Source organism: Manis pentadactyla, chromosome 3 (assembly GCF_030020395.1).
Source record: "Manis pentadactyla isolate mManPen7 chromosome 3, mManPen7.hap1, whole genome shotgun sequence".
NCBI classification, from domain to species: Eukaryota; Metazoa; Chordata; class Mammalia; order Pholidota; family Manidae; genus Manis; species Manis pentadactyla.
Genome location: NC_080021.1, coordinates 68,756,209 through 68,773,347, shown reverse-complemented (window position 1 = coordinate 68,773,347; position 17,139 = coordinate 68,756,209). Strand labels below are relative to the sequence as shown.

General features: G+C 34.3%; 1 protein-coding gene across 4 annotated transcripts in view; it reads left to right on the top strand.

Annotated features, from left to right (window-relative positions):
- Nucleotides 1-17,139, top strand: part of PREX2 (phosphatidylinositol-3,4,5-trisphosphate dependent Rac exchange factor 2) — a 304,312-nt gene that overhangs the window by 125,748 nt on the left and 161,425 nt on the right. For all 4 annotated transcript variants that reach the window (XM_036886229.2, XM_057498014.1, XM_036886230.2 and 1 more), the window contains exons 12-15: nt 8,298-8,401; nt 9,458-9,507; nt 12,016-12,091; nt 16,382-16,454. In XM_036886229.2, the coding sequence (XP_036742124.2) occupies nt 8,298-8,401; nt 9,458-9,507; nt 12,016-12,091; nt 16,382-16,454 (303 nt within the window). The remainder of the gene's footprint in view (nt 1-8,297; nt 8,402-9,457; nt 9,508-12,015; nt 12,092-16,381; nt 16,455-17,139) is intronic.

The following is a 17,139-nucleotide window of genomic DNA, read 5'->3' as shown; positions in this document are numbered from 1 at the left end:
TACTATATTTCAGAAGGAGCTACACTGTTTGTCATGTTATTTTCCTTTTTGACTATGAGGTACCATGAAATAGATAAAAGTGAATTATAGAAGCTTATTCCCAGCACTGGAAAGAGTCATGGTGTCATGGTGTAGGCAGAAGGTGTCTTTCCAAAAGAGCTATAAAATTATTTTCAAGTTGCCTGCCTACTCATGCTTTCATATTTCAACAAGGTGATCTGGGATTGTGTGAGGATTAATTGCTTATTTGCACAGTGATTTGGGTTTTGAAAATCGAAAGCATAACTATATTGGGTGGAATTTTACTTTACAAAAACAAGATTGTTATTACTTTGCCTGAAGACATGAATAACTAGTCAAATACATTCAAGTCAGTTGTAAGTTAGTACAAAGTAGACATAGAATAATATTTTTTAAGTATTATTTAAAATATCATAATATCATCATGAACATAGTCTTCTAGAACTGGACCTTTTAGTTCATGACTGCTGAAAGACCTTGAAGGAATCAAAAAGTTCCATCATAAATTCTGTTAAAATGTTTCTCCAAATATATATATGTTTTTATTAAGGTATCATTGATGTACAGTCTTATGAAGGTTTTACATGAGCAAAATTGTGGTTACTACATTCATCCATATTACCAAGTTCCCCCACACCCCATTGCAGTCACTGTCTATCAGCACTGTAAGATGCTATAGAGTCACTACTTGTTCTCCATGCTATATTGCCTTCTCTGTGACCCACCTACATTATCTGTGCTGATCATAATGTCTTTTAATCCCCTTCTCCCTCCCTCAAAACTGCCTTCCCTTTAGTAACCACTAGTCTCTTCTTGGAATCTGTGAGTGTGCTGCTGTTTTGTTCCTTCAGTTTTGCTTTCTTGTTATAGTCCACAAATGAGTGAAATCATTTGGTACTTGTCTTTTTCCACCTGGCTTATTTCACTGAGCATAATACCCTCTAGCTCCATCCATGTTGTTGCAAATGATAGGATTTGTTTTCTTCTTATGGCTGAATAGTATTCTGTTGTGTATATGCACCTCATCTTCTTTACCCAGTCATCTGCTGATGGACACTTAGGTTGCTTCTATATCTTGGCTATTGTAAATAGTGTTGCGATAAACATAGGGGTGCATCTGTCTTTTTGAATCAGGGATCTTGTTTTCTTTGGGTAAATTCCTGAAAGTGGAATTCCTGGGTCAAATGGTATTTCTATTTTTAGTTTTTTGAGGAATTTCCATATTGCTTTCCACAATGGTTGAACTAATTTACATTCCCACCAACAGTGTAGAAGGGTTGCCCTTTCTCCGCATTCTCACCAGCATTTGTTGTTCCTTGTCTTGGAAGTTGGACATCCTAAGTGGTGTGAGGTGATATCTCATTGTGGTTTTAATTTGCATTTGCCTGATAATTAGCAATGTGGAGCATCTTTTCATTGTGCCTGTTGGCCATCTGAATTTATTCCTTGGAGAAGTGTCTGTTCAGATCCTCCACCCAATTTTTAATTAGATTATTTGCTTTTGGGGTATTGAGGCATGTCAGCTTTTTCTATATTTTGGATGTTAATGCCTTATCAGATATGTCATTTATGAATGTATTCTCCCATACTGTAGGATGTCTTTTTGTTCTGCTGATGCCTCCTTTGCTGTACAGAAGCTTTTTAGTTTGATGTAGTTGCATTTGTTCATTTTTGCTTTTGTTTCCCTTGCACCAGGAGATAGGTTCAGGAAAAAGTTGCTCATGTTTATATTCAAGAGATTTTTGCCTATGTTTTCTTCTAAGAGTTTTGTGGTTTCACGACTTATATTCAGGTCTTTGATCCATTTCAAGTTTACTTTTGTGTTTGGAGTTAGACAGTAATCTAGTTTCATTCTCTTACATGTAGCTGTCCAGTTTTAGCAACACCAGTTGTTGAAGAGGCTGTCATTTCCCCATTGTATGTCCATGGCTCCTTTATCATATATTAATTGACCATATATGCTTGGGTTTATATCTGCACCCTCTATTCTGTTTTATTGAGCTACGGGTATGTTCTTGTGCCAGTACCAAATTGTTTTGATTATTGTGGCTTTGTAGTAGAGCTTGAAGTTGGTGAGCATAGGCCCCCCCGCTTTGTTCTTTCTTCTCTGGATTATTTTGGCTTTTCAGGGTCTTTTGTGATTCCATATGAATTTTAGAACTGTTTGATCTAGTTTGTTGAAGAATGCTGTTGGTGTTTTGATAAGGATTGCATCATTGAATCTATAGATTGCTTTAGTTAGGATGGCTATTTTGACAGTATTAATTCTTCCTATCTATGACCAGAGGATGTATTTCCATTTATTGGTGCCTTCTTTAATTTCTCTCAGAAGCATCTTTAAGTTTTCAGGGTATAGGTCTTTCACCACTTTGGTTAGGTTTATTCCTAGGTATTTTATTCTTTTGGATGCAGTTGTAAATGGGATTGTTTTCCTTTCTCTTTCTGCTACGTTGTTGTTAGTATGTAGGAATGCAACAGATTTCTGTGTATTTTGTATCCTGCAACTTTGCTGAAGTTCTATTAGTTCTAGTAGTTTTGGGGTGGCTTCCTTAGGGTTTTTTATGTACAATATCACGTCATCTGCAAACAGTGACAGGTTAACTTCTTCCTTACCAATCTGGATACTTTTTATTTCTTTGTGTTGTCTCATTGCCGTGGCTAGGACCTTTAGTACTATGTCGAATAAAAGTGGGGAGAGTGGGCATCCTTCTCTTGTTTCCGATCATAAAGGAAAAGCTTTCAGCTTCTTGCTGTTGAGTACAATGTTGGCTGTGTGTTTGTCATATATGGCCTTTATTATGATGAGGTACTTGCCCTCTATACCCATTTTGTTGAGAGTTTTTATCATGAATGTATGTTGAATTTTGTCGAATGCTTTTATTGAGATGATTATGTGGTTTTTGTCCTTTTTTTGATGTGGTGGATGATGATGGATTTTTGAATGTTGTACTATCCTTGCATCCCTGGAATAAATCCTATTTGGTCATGATGGATGATCTTTTTGATGTATTGTTGAATTCGGTTTCCTAATATTTTGTTGAGTATTTTTGCATCTATGTTCATCAGGGATATTGGTTTGTAATTTTCTTTTTTTGTAGTATATGGAGTTTTGGTATTAGAGTGATTGATGCTGGCCTCATAGAATGAGATGGGAAGTATTCCCTCCTGTTCTACTTTTTGGAAAAATTTAAGGGGGATGGGTATTAGGTCTTCATTAAGTGTTTGATAAAATTCAACTGTGAAGCCATCTGGTACAGGAGTTCTTAGGTAGTTTTTTGATTACTGATTCAATTTCTTTGCTGGTAATTGGTTTGTTTAGATTTTCTGTTTCTTCCTTGGTCAGTCTTGGAAGGTTGTATTTTTCCAGAAAGTTATCCATTTCTTCTAGGTTATCCAGTTTGTTAACATATAATTTTTAATAGAATTCTCTAATAATTCTTTGTATATCTTTGTTGTCTGTAGTGAGTTTTCCTTTCTCATTCCTGATTCTGTTTATGTGTGTAGACTCTTTTTTTCTGGCTAGGGGTTTATCTATTTTCTTTATTTTCTTGAGGAACCAGCTCCTTGTTTCACTGATTTTTTTCTATTTTTTAATTCTTCTCAGTTTTCTTTATTTCTGCTTTGATCATTATTATTGTCCCTCCTTTTACTGACTTTGGGCCTCCTTTGTTTTTCTAGTTTCATTGCATTAAATATGTCATATTAGTATTTTTTGAGTAGTTTCATTGCATTAAATATGTCATGCCACTCCCTTCTGGCCTGTAAGGTGTCTGTTGAGAAGTCTGATAATAGCCTGATGGGCTTTCCTTTGTACATGATCTTTTTTTCCTCTCTGGCTGCTTTTAATAATCTCTCTTTGTCATTGATCTTTGCCATTGTAATTATTGTGTCTTGGTGTTGTCCTCCTAGGGTCCCTAGTGTTGGGAGATCTGTGCACCTCCATAGCCTGAGAGACTGTCTCCTTCCCCAGATTGGGGAAGTTTTCAGCAATTACCTCCACAAAGACACTTTCTATCCCTTTTTCTCTCTCTTCTTCTTCTGGTACCCCTATAATATGAATATTGTTCCATTTGGATTGGTTGCACAGTTCTCTTATTATTCTTTCATTCCTAGAGATCCTTTTTTTTCTCTGAGCCTCAGCTTCTTTGTTTTCCTCTTCTCTAATTTCTATTTCATTTACCATATCCTCTGCCTCATCTAATCTGCTTTTCAATTCCTCCAGTGTATGTTTCATTTCAGACACTGTATTTTTCAGTTTCTATCGCTCTCTTAATGTCCTCCCTGATATCTTGAATGTTTTTCTGTAGCTCTGTGAGCATGTTTATGATTATTATTTTGGAATCTTTATCAAGAAAGTTGGTGATTTCAGTTTCACTTAGCCCTCTTTCTAGTGTCTGTGGGATTTTGTTTGTAGAAAATTTTATTTTGCCTTTTCCTATTTCTAATGATTAATAAGGAATAATAAGTTTGTGTGGGTGGCGCCCTCTAGTCCCTAGAAGCTCTAGTCTCTGGCACTGCCAACACCTGGTGCAGTGGCGGAGGTCACAGGTGCTTGGTGCCTACTCCTGCCTGGAAGAAAGAGAGCTCTTTCCTGCTTCCCGGCTAAAGTGCCTGCCTGTCCTGCCAGGTCCAGTGGGCTGAGCACTCAGGGAGGAGTCTCTGCGATATGCCCCTATAGCTGCCAGAGGCAGGGCTGTCCTCTGACTTTCCTGGCGCCTTGGCTGGGGCAGCAGGTACATGAACTAGTGCCAACCGGGAGGAAGGAGCAGCAGGCTGCATATCTCAGTGGGGAGGTGGGGGGCCTCGGCACTGCATTGCCAGCCAGGGTGTTGTAGTGCCTGAAGCTCCTGAAATTTCCCAACTTGCTGGGCTGAGTATGCCAGGACGATTTCTTCTGCCTTTCCTTTCTCCTCAGTGGTAAGCTCTGTGTAATCCTTGCTCCTTTAGTTCCCCTCTTGCTGTTGGGAAGCCTTTCAAAATGCCTGCTTTTCTTTTGTCCCACAGTGGCCATTTGTAGGTACCTGTTCTCCCCAAGCAGCTGGAACTCAGTGTCTCTGAAAATTCTGCCTGTCTTACCTTTCCAACCTCTCTTATCTCCAGAGCAACATGTAATTTGGATTTGTGCTCCCTAAGCCAATATCCATTGGTGTGTGTTTAAGAGTTCTGGACTTCTACTCCCTTCCTGCTCCATTTCTCTTCCTCTGCCTTTGAGCTGGTGTGTAGGGAGGGCTTGAGTACTGCCAGACTACAGCTTTGCTTCTTTACCCTTTTCTGTGAGGTCTTTTTTTCCCCCAAATGTAGGCAGTTTGTTGCAGTCTTTGGGTCACTCTTTCAGGATTAGTTGTGTTTGCTGTATTTTCATGTTATGTGTGGTTTTTGGGAGGAGGTTTCTGCCTCACTTCTCATGCTGCCATCTTTTTCTCTCACCCAGCTCTCCCAATATTTTTAATTTAAAAGAAAAGAAAAAAATCAACAACATAAGGTATTTTTCCTTGGAAGGATAGCAGAATGGGAGGATTTCAGTCCTAATCAACTTATTCCCCTACCTCAGATACCTCTTTTCTCCAACAATATAATTTTGAAATAGAAGTAGTAGATAAGTTATGGATTAAAGTTTATTTTGAAGTTTGAAATTCAAGAACCTGTTGACTATTTAAGTTAAGAACTTAAATCTTTTTGAACAATGGTATTTGTAGCCTGATTAACTCTCTCTGAGATAAAGTAGTGAATACTTTATTAATATTGTTCTGTTCATCATAGTTTGATTCTAGTGTCCTGTGCTATTACTGTTATCAGGATTTGATCAGTTGTATAGTCAGATCATGCATACAGAATTTTTATTGTGAGAAATATCCCTTCTTATTAATTGCCTTAAACTAACTAATATAGATTCCCCCAAACTAAGAGAACATATTATGCAATTTCACATTAACATTTTAATTAGAATAAAGAATACCAGCGAAACATGCTAGTTTCATTTGTACATGGTTCCAACTTCATTTTAGTGAGAATAGAATTCCTAAAATAAAGTTTGAGTGAATCATCTGTTTTAAAGAGAGCAAGCAAAAAAGTTGACTATAATTGCTGTTTTACACAATATATTGCAAATATTATTGAGAATTTCATTACAGTCAAAGCTTGATTGTACCTGGACTTCTTGGATTGAGGCTGTATATGCTTTCTCTGTCAGATGCTGATAATATCCATCTTATCTGGCTTTACTGTTTACATTATAAATACTTAATTCAAAGACCTCATCTGTTATTCATCTGTTATATCCATTGGTGTGCTGAAGTTGGCTTGTACAAGCTTGAAAAAGCTGGTAATTAAATTTTTTAAAAAATTGCAAGCCAGTTGTTAAGCAGTTATTAAAATTAAATTACATAAACATATAAATACATAAATTATTTTTAAAACAAAGGTAATATATTTTTAAAACTAATCACTTCCTAATTATTTTAGTACATTTTATTGCTATCTGTGCTGTTGGTGTTATTTATACCTATTATTTCTGTATGATTCAAATACTAAATAATCAGGTGTTACTTCATGTCTAACTCCATGTTCAGTGACTTGATTTTTATAGCTTGGAATCAGCTAGTGTGGGAGTATTGAATGCCATAGAAATTGGCAAATACTCCGAACGAGTGCTTCTTCTCCCCTACCACTTAGAGCTAGTTGTTAAACATTTACCAGTCCTTTTTCTGGTAATACCTCAATAATAGCACATTGTTGTTTAAAAGATGGCATTATGCAAACTTTCTTACTAGATGACCTGAACACCCATCAGTTAATAAACTCATTTTTCTTAATCCAATAGTTGGGGGAGTGGATTTGAATGCAGAACTGTTCACTATTTTAACAGCTAAGAGTTGCAGATTAACCCAAGATTAATTATCAAAGTTACAAGTTTGCTTTATAGCTAAGCCCTCCCTTTTGAATAGATTAAACCACTTGTTGTATTGGGACAGGAGACATTTGGGCCCAAGATTTCCTTGAATTTTGGAGTATCAAGACTGTAGTTTATTTCGGTGAATCTTAAGGAATAACAATGGGGCTAGGTAGATTGCATGGAGAAATAAATAACTGGTTTTGAAACAAGCTGTAGGATTTCAACATATTTCTCTTCATTTGGTTTTATTTCACAGATGCTTCTTCCTTTTTGGCTTGATCTGGAAAAAAAAGATGACAATAGGCTGTGTTGTCTATCTTTTTCTGGCAGCAAGCCATGACCTGGTTTGGTTAGGTTGGGGTCAAATAGCTGAAACTTTTTTTTTGTGTGTGTGTGTGTGTGTGTTGCCCATCTTTTGGCTTTCTTCTGGATTCACCAAATATAGTTCATGAGAATTAATTTTGAAAGATTTTTCTCCCCCTTCACATTTTTAGCAAAAAGTAAAGGTTAAAGTCTTCTAATCATAAAAATAGAGCCCATTGCAGCAAATTATGGAATAAAGAAGATTTTCAAATATAAATTTTAGAGCTTTAATTTGAGGTTTTCCCTTTTTACAAACTCATTTTTTTATTAGACTGTCTGTAAAGTGACTTCTCCAGGAGAAAAGAAAACTTGAGAAGAAATTTAGCAGGAATGTTTATGAATATGAAAATCTATCCTAAAGATGGAAGTGAAGGATGAGCATTCTCATTTTTCACTGAGAAAAGAGAAATGTTAAGAGGCACCTAAGAAAAGCATTTCTCAGTTTAAGAAAACTGTTGAAATTTTGGAATCAGTTATGTAGGAAAATTATATAATCTACTCTGGAGATCTAAACACAGGATAAATGGTCAAGATTGGTGTATGTGTGGTCTTGGCCTGATCACTGTGGGGATAAAACAGATAAATGCTAAAATTCAATTTAGGACTGAGAATCAAATTATAACTTTCTAATGGAGTATTTGCTCTTTGAAAGACACTTTTTGCTCAACTTTATGACATTGTGAAGAAATAGAAAACAGAAACTCATTTATGTAAATATAAATATCTACTATACACACACACATATAAATACATATACTATGCCAGATGAATATTGCTTACCTCAAGTTAGTTCTTAAATCATTACATGGAAAATGTAAATGTATTATATAACAAAGTCTTCTCATAAACCTTACTGTGAAAATACTGGAAAACATTATTGTGTTAGGAAAACAAAAGCTTTTGGTAAAATTAAAAGTTTCAGTATTTGGGAATATATGTTTCATACATTTATTTGTTATTATCTGCTACTTTTTAGATTGTAATTTAAATATATTGTAATATGTTGTTCCTTTGTTCTTAGTTACTGATAAGCATCAATTCAAACCAGAACAGATGTTATATAGATTTCGTTACGATGATGGAACATTTTACCCAAGAAATGAAATGCAGGATGTGATTTCAAAGGTAATAATCTCTTCCACAACCTTTATCAATAGCAGCATGTCATGTTGTCATACTTCAGCAAGATAAAATGCTGTTGAGAGACTTAAAAAAAATTCTTTTGGTATAGAAAATTCTTGAACGACACACATACACAGGCCTCTCAATTTTTTCTTGGAATTTCAAAAATTCTAGTGTTAGAAAACAGCAGCAGACTCACAGACTGAAAGAAGGGACTACTGGTTACCAAAGGGAAAGGGGGTGGGGAGGGAAGAAGAGGAGGATTAAGGAGCATTATGATTAGCACACATAATGTAGGGGTGTCACGGGGAAGGCAGTATAGCACAGAGGAGACAAGTAATGACTCTATAGCATCTTACTACATTGATGGACAGTGACTGCAATGGGGTGTGGCAGGGACTTGATAATGTGGTAGTAACCACAATGTTGCTCATGTGAAACCTTCATAATACTGTATGTCAATGATACCTTCATAAAAAAAATTATGAATTAAAAATAAAATCATTCTAGTGTTAGATCATTTAAAACAAGTTTTATTAAGGTATTATTAATACAGTGTTAGATCATTTTTAAAATTCTCTTACCTAGTTCTAAATGGAAGTACTGCTCAGGTTACATCCATTGAAAACTACTTCACATGTAGCAATATATATATATATATATATGTATATATATATATATATATAAATACATGTAATATCAGTTTTCTTTGTACACATAACAAAATGTATATGACATATAATGAACAAGTTGCATGATGTATTACTGCATAGATTTATTTTGTTTACATTGTATCTTGAAATTTTATATTTTAAGAAAAATAATTTTTAAAATCTTTGTATATGTTGTATGTATATAACAAATTGATAGCACAATTTAATCCTATTTTTTTCATGATTTGTCATATTTTTATGGTGTAATGTAATATTTGAATAACTTTTAAATTAGTTGAGATTGTTAATGATTCCAGAATGCTGACAGTGAATTTATTTCAGAATTTCTCTCTTATGTCATTTGAATGATCTTACTTGCTTTTGACATATCTTTATTTTACAATAGGGTGTAAGATTATATTGTCGTCTTCATAGTCTGTTTACTCCAGTGATAAGGTGAGTCTGGTTTCTAAGTTTGGGGCAGCTTAAATGGAAATATCTATAGTGCATATTAGGTAAATAGTATTCAGCTGGAACTTGTTGGCTTATTTTGTTTTTCTTCCAATAGTGAAGAATTTACTTTTAAAAATTATTTTAAATAACAATTTATCTTAAAATATTCGTAAATTTTCTGAGTCTCTAATTATAGTTTCCCCTTCTCTTTTTATTACAATTTCTAAGATTATTTGCCATTAATTCACAGTAAATTATAGACTTGATAATGAAACAATTTAGTTAATATTTAGTAAGGCATAATTGAACTGGAAGAGGATTTGGAAATACTGTTTACTATAAATATTTACCATTATGATTACTTACTAAGTTTTTTCATTAAACTGTGTAATCAAATATTGGATGTGTATTTTAATTCACAGTATTTCCTTTTAATATTCTTTTATCCAAAGAAAAAATTTTGCACTTGAAAATTAAGAATTCCTTTGGAGTAGTAACTATAATTTTGTGATATTTTCACTACTGTATTTTTCCTTCTGAAGAGATATGCCTTTGTATTAAGAGGAATCAGGATTAATTTTCAATTAATTTCTTTAGAATGGCAGCAAAATAACTGAGTTTTGTGTTATGGTTGCTAATAGAGGAGACCGTCAGGAGTATTATTGTACTTTTGTAATATATACTAACTGACAAAATGTAATGCAAAGTTAAACTAATTTCAGATGGCCAGATATCATTTGGGGTTTATACTAAAACATATTTTTCAGAACAAAAAATGGATATACCATTTCCAAAATGAGTAAAGAGACTTTCAGTCATGGCTATAGAGGCCAAATGTTTGATATAGCCCGTTCCCGTTGTTCATTCTAGCTTCCAATTCCGAGGAAACTCAGAGCTCCAAAAAGCAATATTCCAGAAGTCACTGTTTAAGTGTATTGGAATGCCTATTAACAGAATACACTGTAGGTCCTGCAGGGGAAACCAAGATCTTACCCACCGCTACTGAAGGTGCCCTGTTCACTTTCACAAGCAGACTTTACAAAGTAGAAAGAGGTGAAAAAGCCACTATTTGCTGATCCTCTGCTATATTCCTGGCACAGACGTCTTGTGTTTAGATAATTGTATTTCTAGCTAAATTTCTGAATAACTTAATACTAAAAGACCATTGCTTAACTCAAAGGCAAATGAGTACTTAAATCTTTTTTTCCTGCTAAACTAATAGAAAACAATAGTGGTAAATTTTTCATGTCATCTCAGTATATATATAGGTTTTGTATGTGAGAAAATGTGTTCTGAAAATACATTTTAGTCATATGGGATTTCTTATCAAGAAAGTCATTCTGTAATAACTAATAAGGAATTGTTCTTTGGCTAGAAATGACAATTGTTTATGAGTTGTCAAGGGAAAATTTATGGGAAAAAACATAAAACAGATGGAATGTTTGAAAGTCATTCTTTTAATATGTGTGAATTCAGCTTATGAAAAGAAAAATTACTTGGGTGAAGAATGCACAGACCCACATATGGTCTATAATTAGACCCTTTTTCTTCTTATTGATGCTTGTGGACACCAAGATGAAATGAGTGATGAGCTATCAGAGGTATGGAGATAGATCTAAAAAGATGAAAACTATGCTGGGCATTTATTATTGAAATCTCAAGAGATTTCAACATATTTGGGGAACTTTTTTATGAAAGTGGATAAAATGTTATAAATATCAATTATAATTTACTAACAACAAACTGTGAATGTAGCTACTGATTATTCATCACTTCAAGTTTACAGTTTGGATTTTTTGACATTTTGAGAAGACTGTCATTTTCTCATTCCTTTTTGTTCCAGTCCTGAAAACTGAATTATGGATTTCTGCCCTCGGGGCCCCGTTCTGATCATGAGTACTTTGTTGCTAACTGAACTTTGAATGATTCTCAGATTTGGGAAGTCTACTGAAAAGAGAGGAGAGTCAGTTGATTTCCTTGGTTCCCTGGGGACATGGTATCTCTGTGTCCACGCTCTGATGAGGCAGAATGAATGACAAGGTTCTCAGTGTGTTTACTTCAGGGCAGACCTGCGGTCTTCCACTACTGCTGAGACAAACCATCCTCTAGTACAAATCCAGCCTTCCTGGAGAATTCTTTATTCTCTATAGTTTAAGGTGATTTTTTTGTAGACTCCACTCTTGATCTAAAGGGATCTATTTTATTATCCTTTTACATGAGATAATTGTATTTCTAGCTAAATCATTACCAAGTTACATAGTAGTAATAATCTGGGTATAAAAAATGTGAAAGAAGAAATGTCCTGTTTTGCGATCACTGTAGGACTCCTGGTATGAGCTGATGAAGGAATTTTCAGATGTTGTGTGTATCTTGTAAACCTCTCTTATTTAAACATAGTTGGATAATCAATTCAGGTTATGTGGAATAAACATGGATACTAAATGAAATGTTTCACTGCGATCACTTAATGCTCTTCTTGCTTAATGTCTTTAGTTTCTTTTTCCTTTCTAGAGATAAAGATTACCATTTAAGAACCTACAAATCTGTGGTTATGGCCAACAAACTGATAGACTGGTTAATTGCACAGGTAAACAGACATATAGAAGTTGCTGAGCTACATTCACTGCAGCTTTAAACTTTGAGGTGGTTTGGGTACTTTTTAAAAAAAATCCCTGCTTGCCGATGAGGTACAGTGAAATAACTTAAGCAAGTTCATACGGCTAGTATGAAGCAGAGTTAGGATTTGAACCTGGATCATCTGACTTTGGAGTCTTCAAACTTAATTTTTATACATATTATCGTTCAAAAGGAAGATGTTCCTATTTAAAAAATACCAGCTGAAATCCATCAAAAAAATAAAGTGTAATTGGAATATCACTGAAGAATAGCTGGGCACGTACACTAATTTTTTTTGCTTTTTTTGTTCACTAATTTGTTATAAAGTATCTGTTTATTAGTCCTAGGAGTTTTCCTAATCTCCGTGTTCCTTTTTCTCTGTTAGATAATAACTGTGCTTTGATCATATGAGCCTTAGTATCTATCTTTATACACTTTAAATAAGAAAGTTGAAAGTTGTCGTATTGTTTCTCTGCTTCTGAGAATGGGGACTGACAACTGGTATTGAGAAAATTTACTTGCAAATCAGGGCATCTAGCCTATCATAATAGATATTCAAATATAAATTTATTTAAATGTTTTATCATACTAGGTCAACTAATAAATTATCAAATATTTCCCTTTGATTAGAGAAAAGGCTAAGAAAACCAATATCCACTTTGATAGAACTTACTATTTTGGGGAAGGGGATATTGCTTGATTGAAATGCTATCATGTCTGGATATTTGAGTCAAGTTTTACTTTTCTGTTATTAAAGTAGCCTATTTCCTTTGTTAGAAGTAGATAATAACATTCCTTTGTTACAAGTGGATAATAATCATAAAAATATTCATTTTTTGTTTTAAGTATTAATGTTTAATTCACATTTGATTCATCTGTGCACATAATTTTTGAGGTTTTTAGTATTAAATATTGATTTCTAGATTACCCAATTTTTTTCCTTTTTAATAATTTTTTGAGATACATATAGTAAAATGCATAGATCTTAACATACAGTTCCATACTAGGCTACCCAATGTTTATCCAAATAGTCAATGGTCTATCCAAATAGACCACCTATTTTGAACTTTATAGCACTTAAATTTATTCTGTTTATAGAAGTGAAAATTTTAGATTAAACTAAAAATTACCTTTACATAAAACACTAATGCATACATTCAGTGGGGTTACCAGTGTCAGAGCCTTTTATAACACTATGGCCCATATATGTCATTGGAATTGATTCTGTACTCCGTATCAGAGTTGGAATTTCACATAGGCAGTATGATGATGCAAATTTCACATGAACTGTACTATACACTGATTTTGTGAGGAAACTGAAGAAAAATGTTTAAAGCAAAAGCTGGCACTGAAAATATTTAAAGGGCTGACTTGGAAGGTCAGTTATCAGTTTTTTAAAAAAATTTCTTTTTAGCAATTCTGCTTTCCAAATGTGAGCAGTAGCAGAATAGAATAAGCTGCTCAAAAAGTGGGCCAAGTTGCAATTTTTTTCCCCAGGTTTTCTTAATAGTCTGTTATGACATCTGTAAAAATTATACATAGTAGAAATTGCAAAGGACTCAGGTCACCTGATGTTTGATGACAGCTGTGCTAATAAGCAGTTATGCAAACTTGGACATCACTTAATCTCTCTAGATTTTATTTTCACAATTATTTACTAATTACTGGAGTGGCTGTATATCCCATCTCTTCTCTGTCACTTAAACTTTCTGATTCTAATAGTATAAAACTATCCAAATGTAAGGATCAGACATGATTAACTCTTATTGCTTAGCTTCAGATTAGGACAAAATGGGATAGCTTTGAGGAGGAAGACATGGTCATGGAATAATGAAGAGAATGATAAATTCTTAATCTAATATGGACAAGAGAGTTTTTTAAAAAACAAGGGTCTCTTCCCCCCAAGACTCTCAAGTGATAAAAAAATTTAATTTCTAGTGTTGACCAGGATACTGAATTTATTTGGACAGCTTCAGAGGAAAGAATACAGAGCTGGCTCCAAAATGATGGTCTATATATTATTTGGAGCATATTCTAGATTGGACAGCTCTTTTCTTATTCTGCAGTATACTCCATGATATTATTTTGGTAAACATGATGATGGTTGTTTTCTTCTAAATACATTTTTCATTGCTTTTGTGCTGCTTAGTCTCGTATTCATGAGTTATGATGAAGTGACTTATTCCATGCAGTTAACTCCTTATGTGATAAGTGTGCTAATGTACTAATAAGTCATTTACTTCACATAGGTTGTGATTTGTTTATGGATCAGTCATAGTTTATAATTAAATCATATCTTCCTTCTTCACACTCAAAATTGTTTTAGTTGTGTCTTTTTAGAATACACGTCAGCTCTATGTGGCACAAGTAGCATTTTTAAAAGGCATATGATACCAACCCATTTTAACTCATACTTTTTACACTATTATATTCAATAAAATGTCAGTGGCCAGTGTAATCAAATGTCAGTTATTAGTAAATAAGCTCTTATTGTGAGTTTAACATTTAAGCAATATTTAAATAACATTTAAGCAAGTGTCTGATGATTAAAATAAACCAACAAAACAGGAAGTAGGCATAGTTCCTGCTTTCAAGGGGCTGTTAGTTGGGCTAATTTTTATGTATCCTCTAGGATTCTGCTCCAGCATCATCTTTCTGGAAGCTTCTCAGGGCCCTGCAGACTGAGCTCAGGGTTTTCTGTGGCCAGTTCCCTGGGTATATCTGTCTTAGCAAATTCCATATTACATTGAAACTGCTCTAGACATCATGTTTCCTGGGTCAGGGACCTATTAAACCTACTACTGGTGCCTAGTGTAAGGCCTGATTGAGAATACTGATCAAATTGAACCATCCCATATAGTATGACCAAGTCCTTCACTAGTTTTGAATTACTTGAGGGCAGGGAAGAGTTTTATGTTTGACTGTTTTACTGTACTATCTCTAGTGCTTGGCACACTACGAGGCAGAAAAAACAGTATCTTTTGAGAATGCATAGCAGTTTATTTAACTGCTTGATTTTGTATAGGGTATAGACGCATTGTCCACAGACACAGACTGTAAACCCTGTGTTAGTTAGCTGAAGGGTCCTTGGAGTTGACTCAGAATGAGATGGGATTTGTCTTGGTCCTTGATAGACAGATAAGTAGAATTTAAATGGATGGAGAGTGAAGAGGAGAGCACTGCAGGTGTGAATGATTACGTGAATGGAAGCAAGGATGAAAATAAGCACAAAGTTCAGGCAACAGTAGGGGGTCAGCTTGACTAGAGCCAATGTGTGGGTCTTTGGAAAGTGAAGCTGGAGATGCTGAATGAGACTAGGATATGGAAGGCCTTGAATGCCCAGGAGAAAATCTTGATATTTTATGGTTATAAAAAGGAGAGTCTGTTTAAAATCTTGGGACATGAAATTCTTGTGTAAGAAAGTTTAATTATATACCTTTATATATTGGATAAAGTATAGGGAAAAAAAGTAATTTAGAAGTGAGATGTAGGGGCCTTAGATTAGGATATTGGTGTAGAAACGAAATAGAAGCAGAGAGAGGAGAGATTTCATAGAGGACCTAAGTGCTAAAGAAAAGAGTAGGAAAAAGTAAGCTAATATGTGAGAAAGCACTTCTTAAACTGTAAAACATGCAACTCTAAGGTTATAAACACACATATACATATATACACAGACATATTCATGTATATATTGCTCTTTTAGATTCCATTATATGATCTGATCATTTTTTTAGCAAGATAGTGAAAGAAAAGCTTGCATTTACTGGCTCCAAACAATTTACTCTTAAGGTCTTACAAGTCACCCCAGGTTAGTAGGTTTCTTAAAAAGCAAGGTCATTTGGTGGTAGGGAAGTGACAGCAGAGAGCATGTTTAATGACTTTTACTTATTTTATTTGGTGTGTTTTGAATATATAGCTTATTTCCTTGATGTGCAATTGGTATACCAGATCAAAGAAGTAAGAGAAAGGAATAATTTGTGGTGGCAGTAAATTCTTTTGTTACTTGTATATTTTCATGTGTATTAAAGTATGGTTTTTCTCAAGAAATATTAAATCTTTGTTTTTCACTTAATGTCCAAAGATTTTGTCATAATCAAGTGAATGTTTTATAACAGTGTGGTGCGTTGGGCTTATGAAAGTAATACATGCCATAATATATGAATAACTTTATCAACACAGTGCTGAGAATGTCAGATCTAGTACAGATACAACAAAGCCTTTGGTGGCCTATTAACTTGTTCAGTGCTTTTGCGGTTAACAGGGGGATTGCCGCACCAGAGAAGAGGCAATGATATTTGGCGTTGGACTCTGTGACAATGGATTTATGCACCATGGTAGGGGTTTTTATTCTGGAAGCTTACAGATGAATCTCACTGTTTTGTTTTTGTTAGAACACTGGCAGTCTCTCAATGTCCCAGTAAAGTTGTTTAAAGATGAACTGGCGAGACTGTCTAGGTCTTGCCATGTGTCTGTGTTGGTTCACCATATCTGCACTCAGTTTGACTGTTGGTGCCATTCCTGTTACTTCTCTTCTAGTTTTCTAGATGGATACCAGGAGAGCAAAGGCTTGAACTAGCAGTTTAAAAATATATATAGCTTGTATACCTCTGTGAAACTATTTTAGATCAGACTCATGTTTTTTCTGAATGCCAGTATATATTAAAATGATTAAATGAGAGCATATATGGTTGAATATTTATTGTTACTTTTAGAAAAATGCTTTGATAATTCAGAAAAAATAGGTAAATCTCTGGTATATAAACAGAAAAATCTGTTTCTTTTTTGATGCTAATTAAAGATTGATTTTCTTTCTTCCTTGATGACTTCGTTTCCCTTAAATTTGTAAAGTAATGAGACTTAGTTTTCCCTCTCTATTTGTACCATCTTACAGGTTCCTTTGGATCTCTGATATATAGGACACAATCTCTTTTCATTGTTAATATGTATACGTATAAACACATACAAGTGATTTGTCAATTACTTTTAGAAGCTTGTTAACCTCTTATGAAGAAGGAAGTA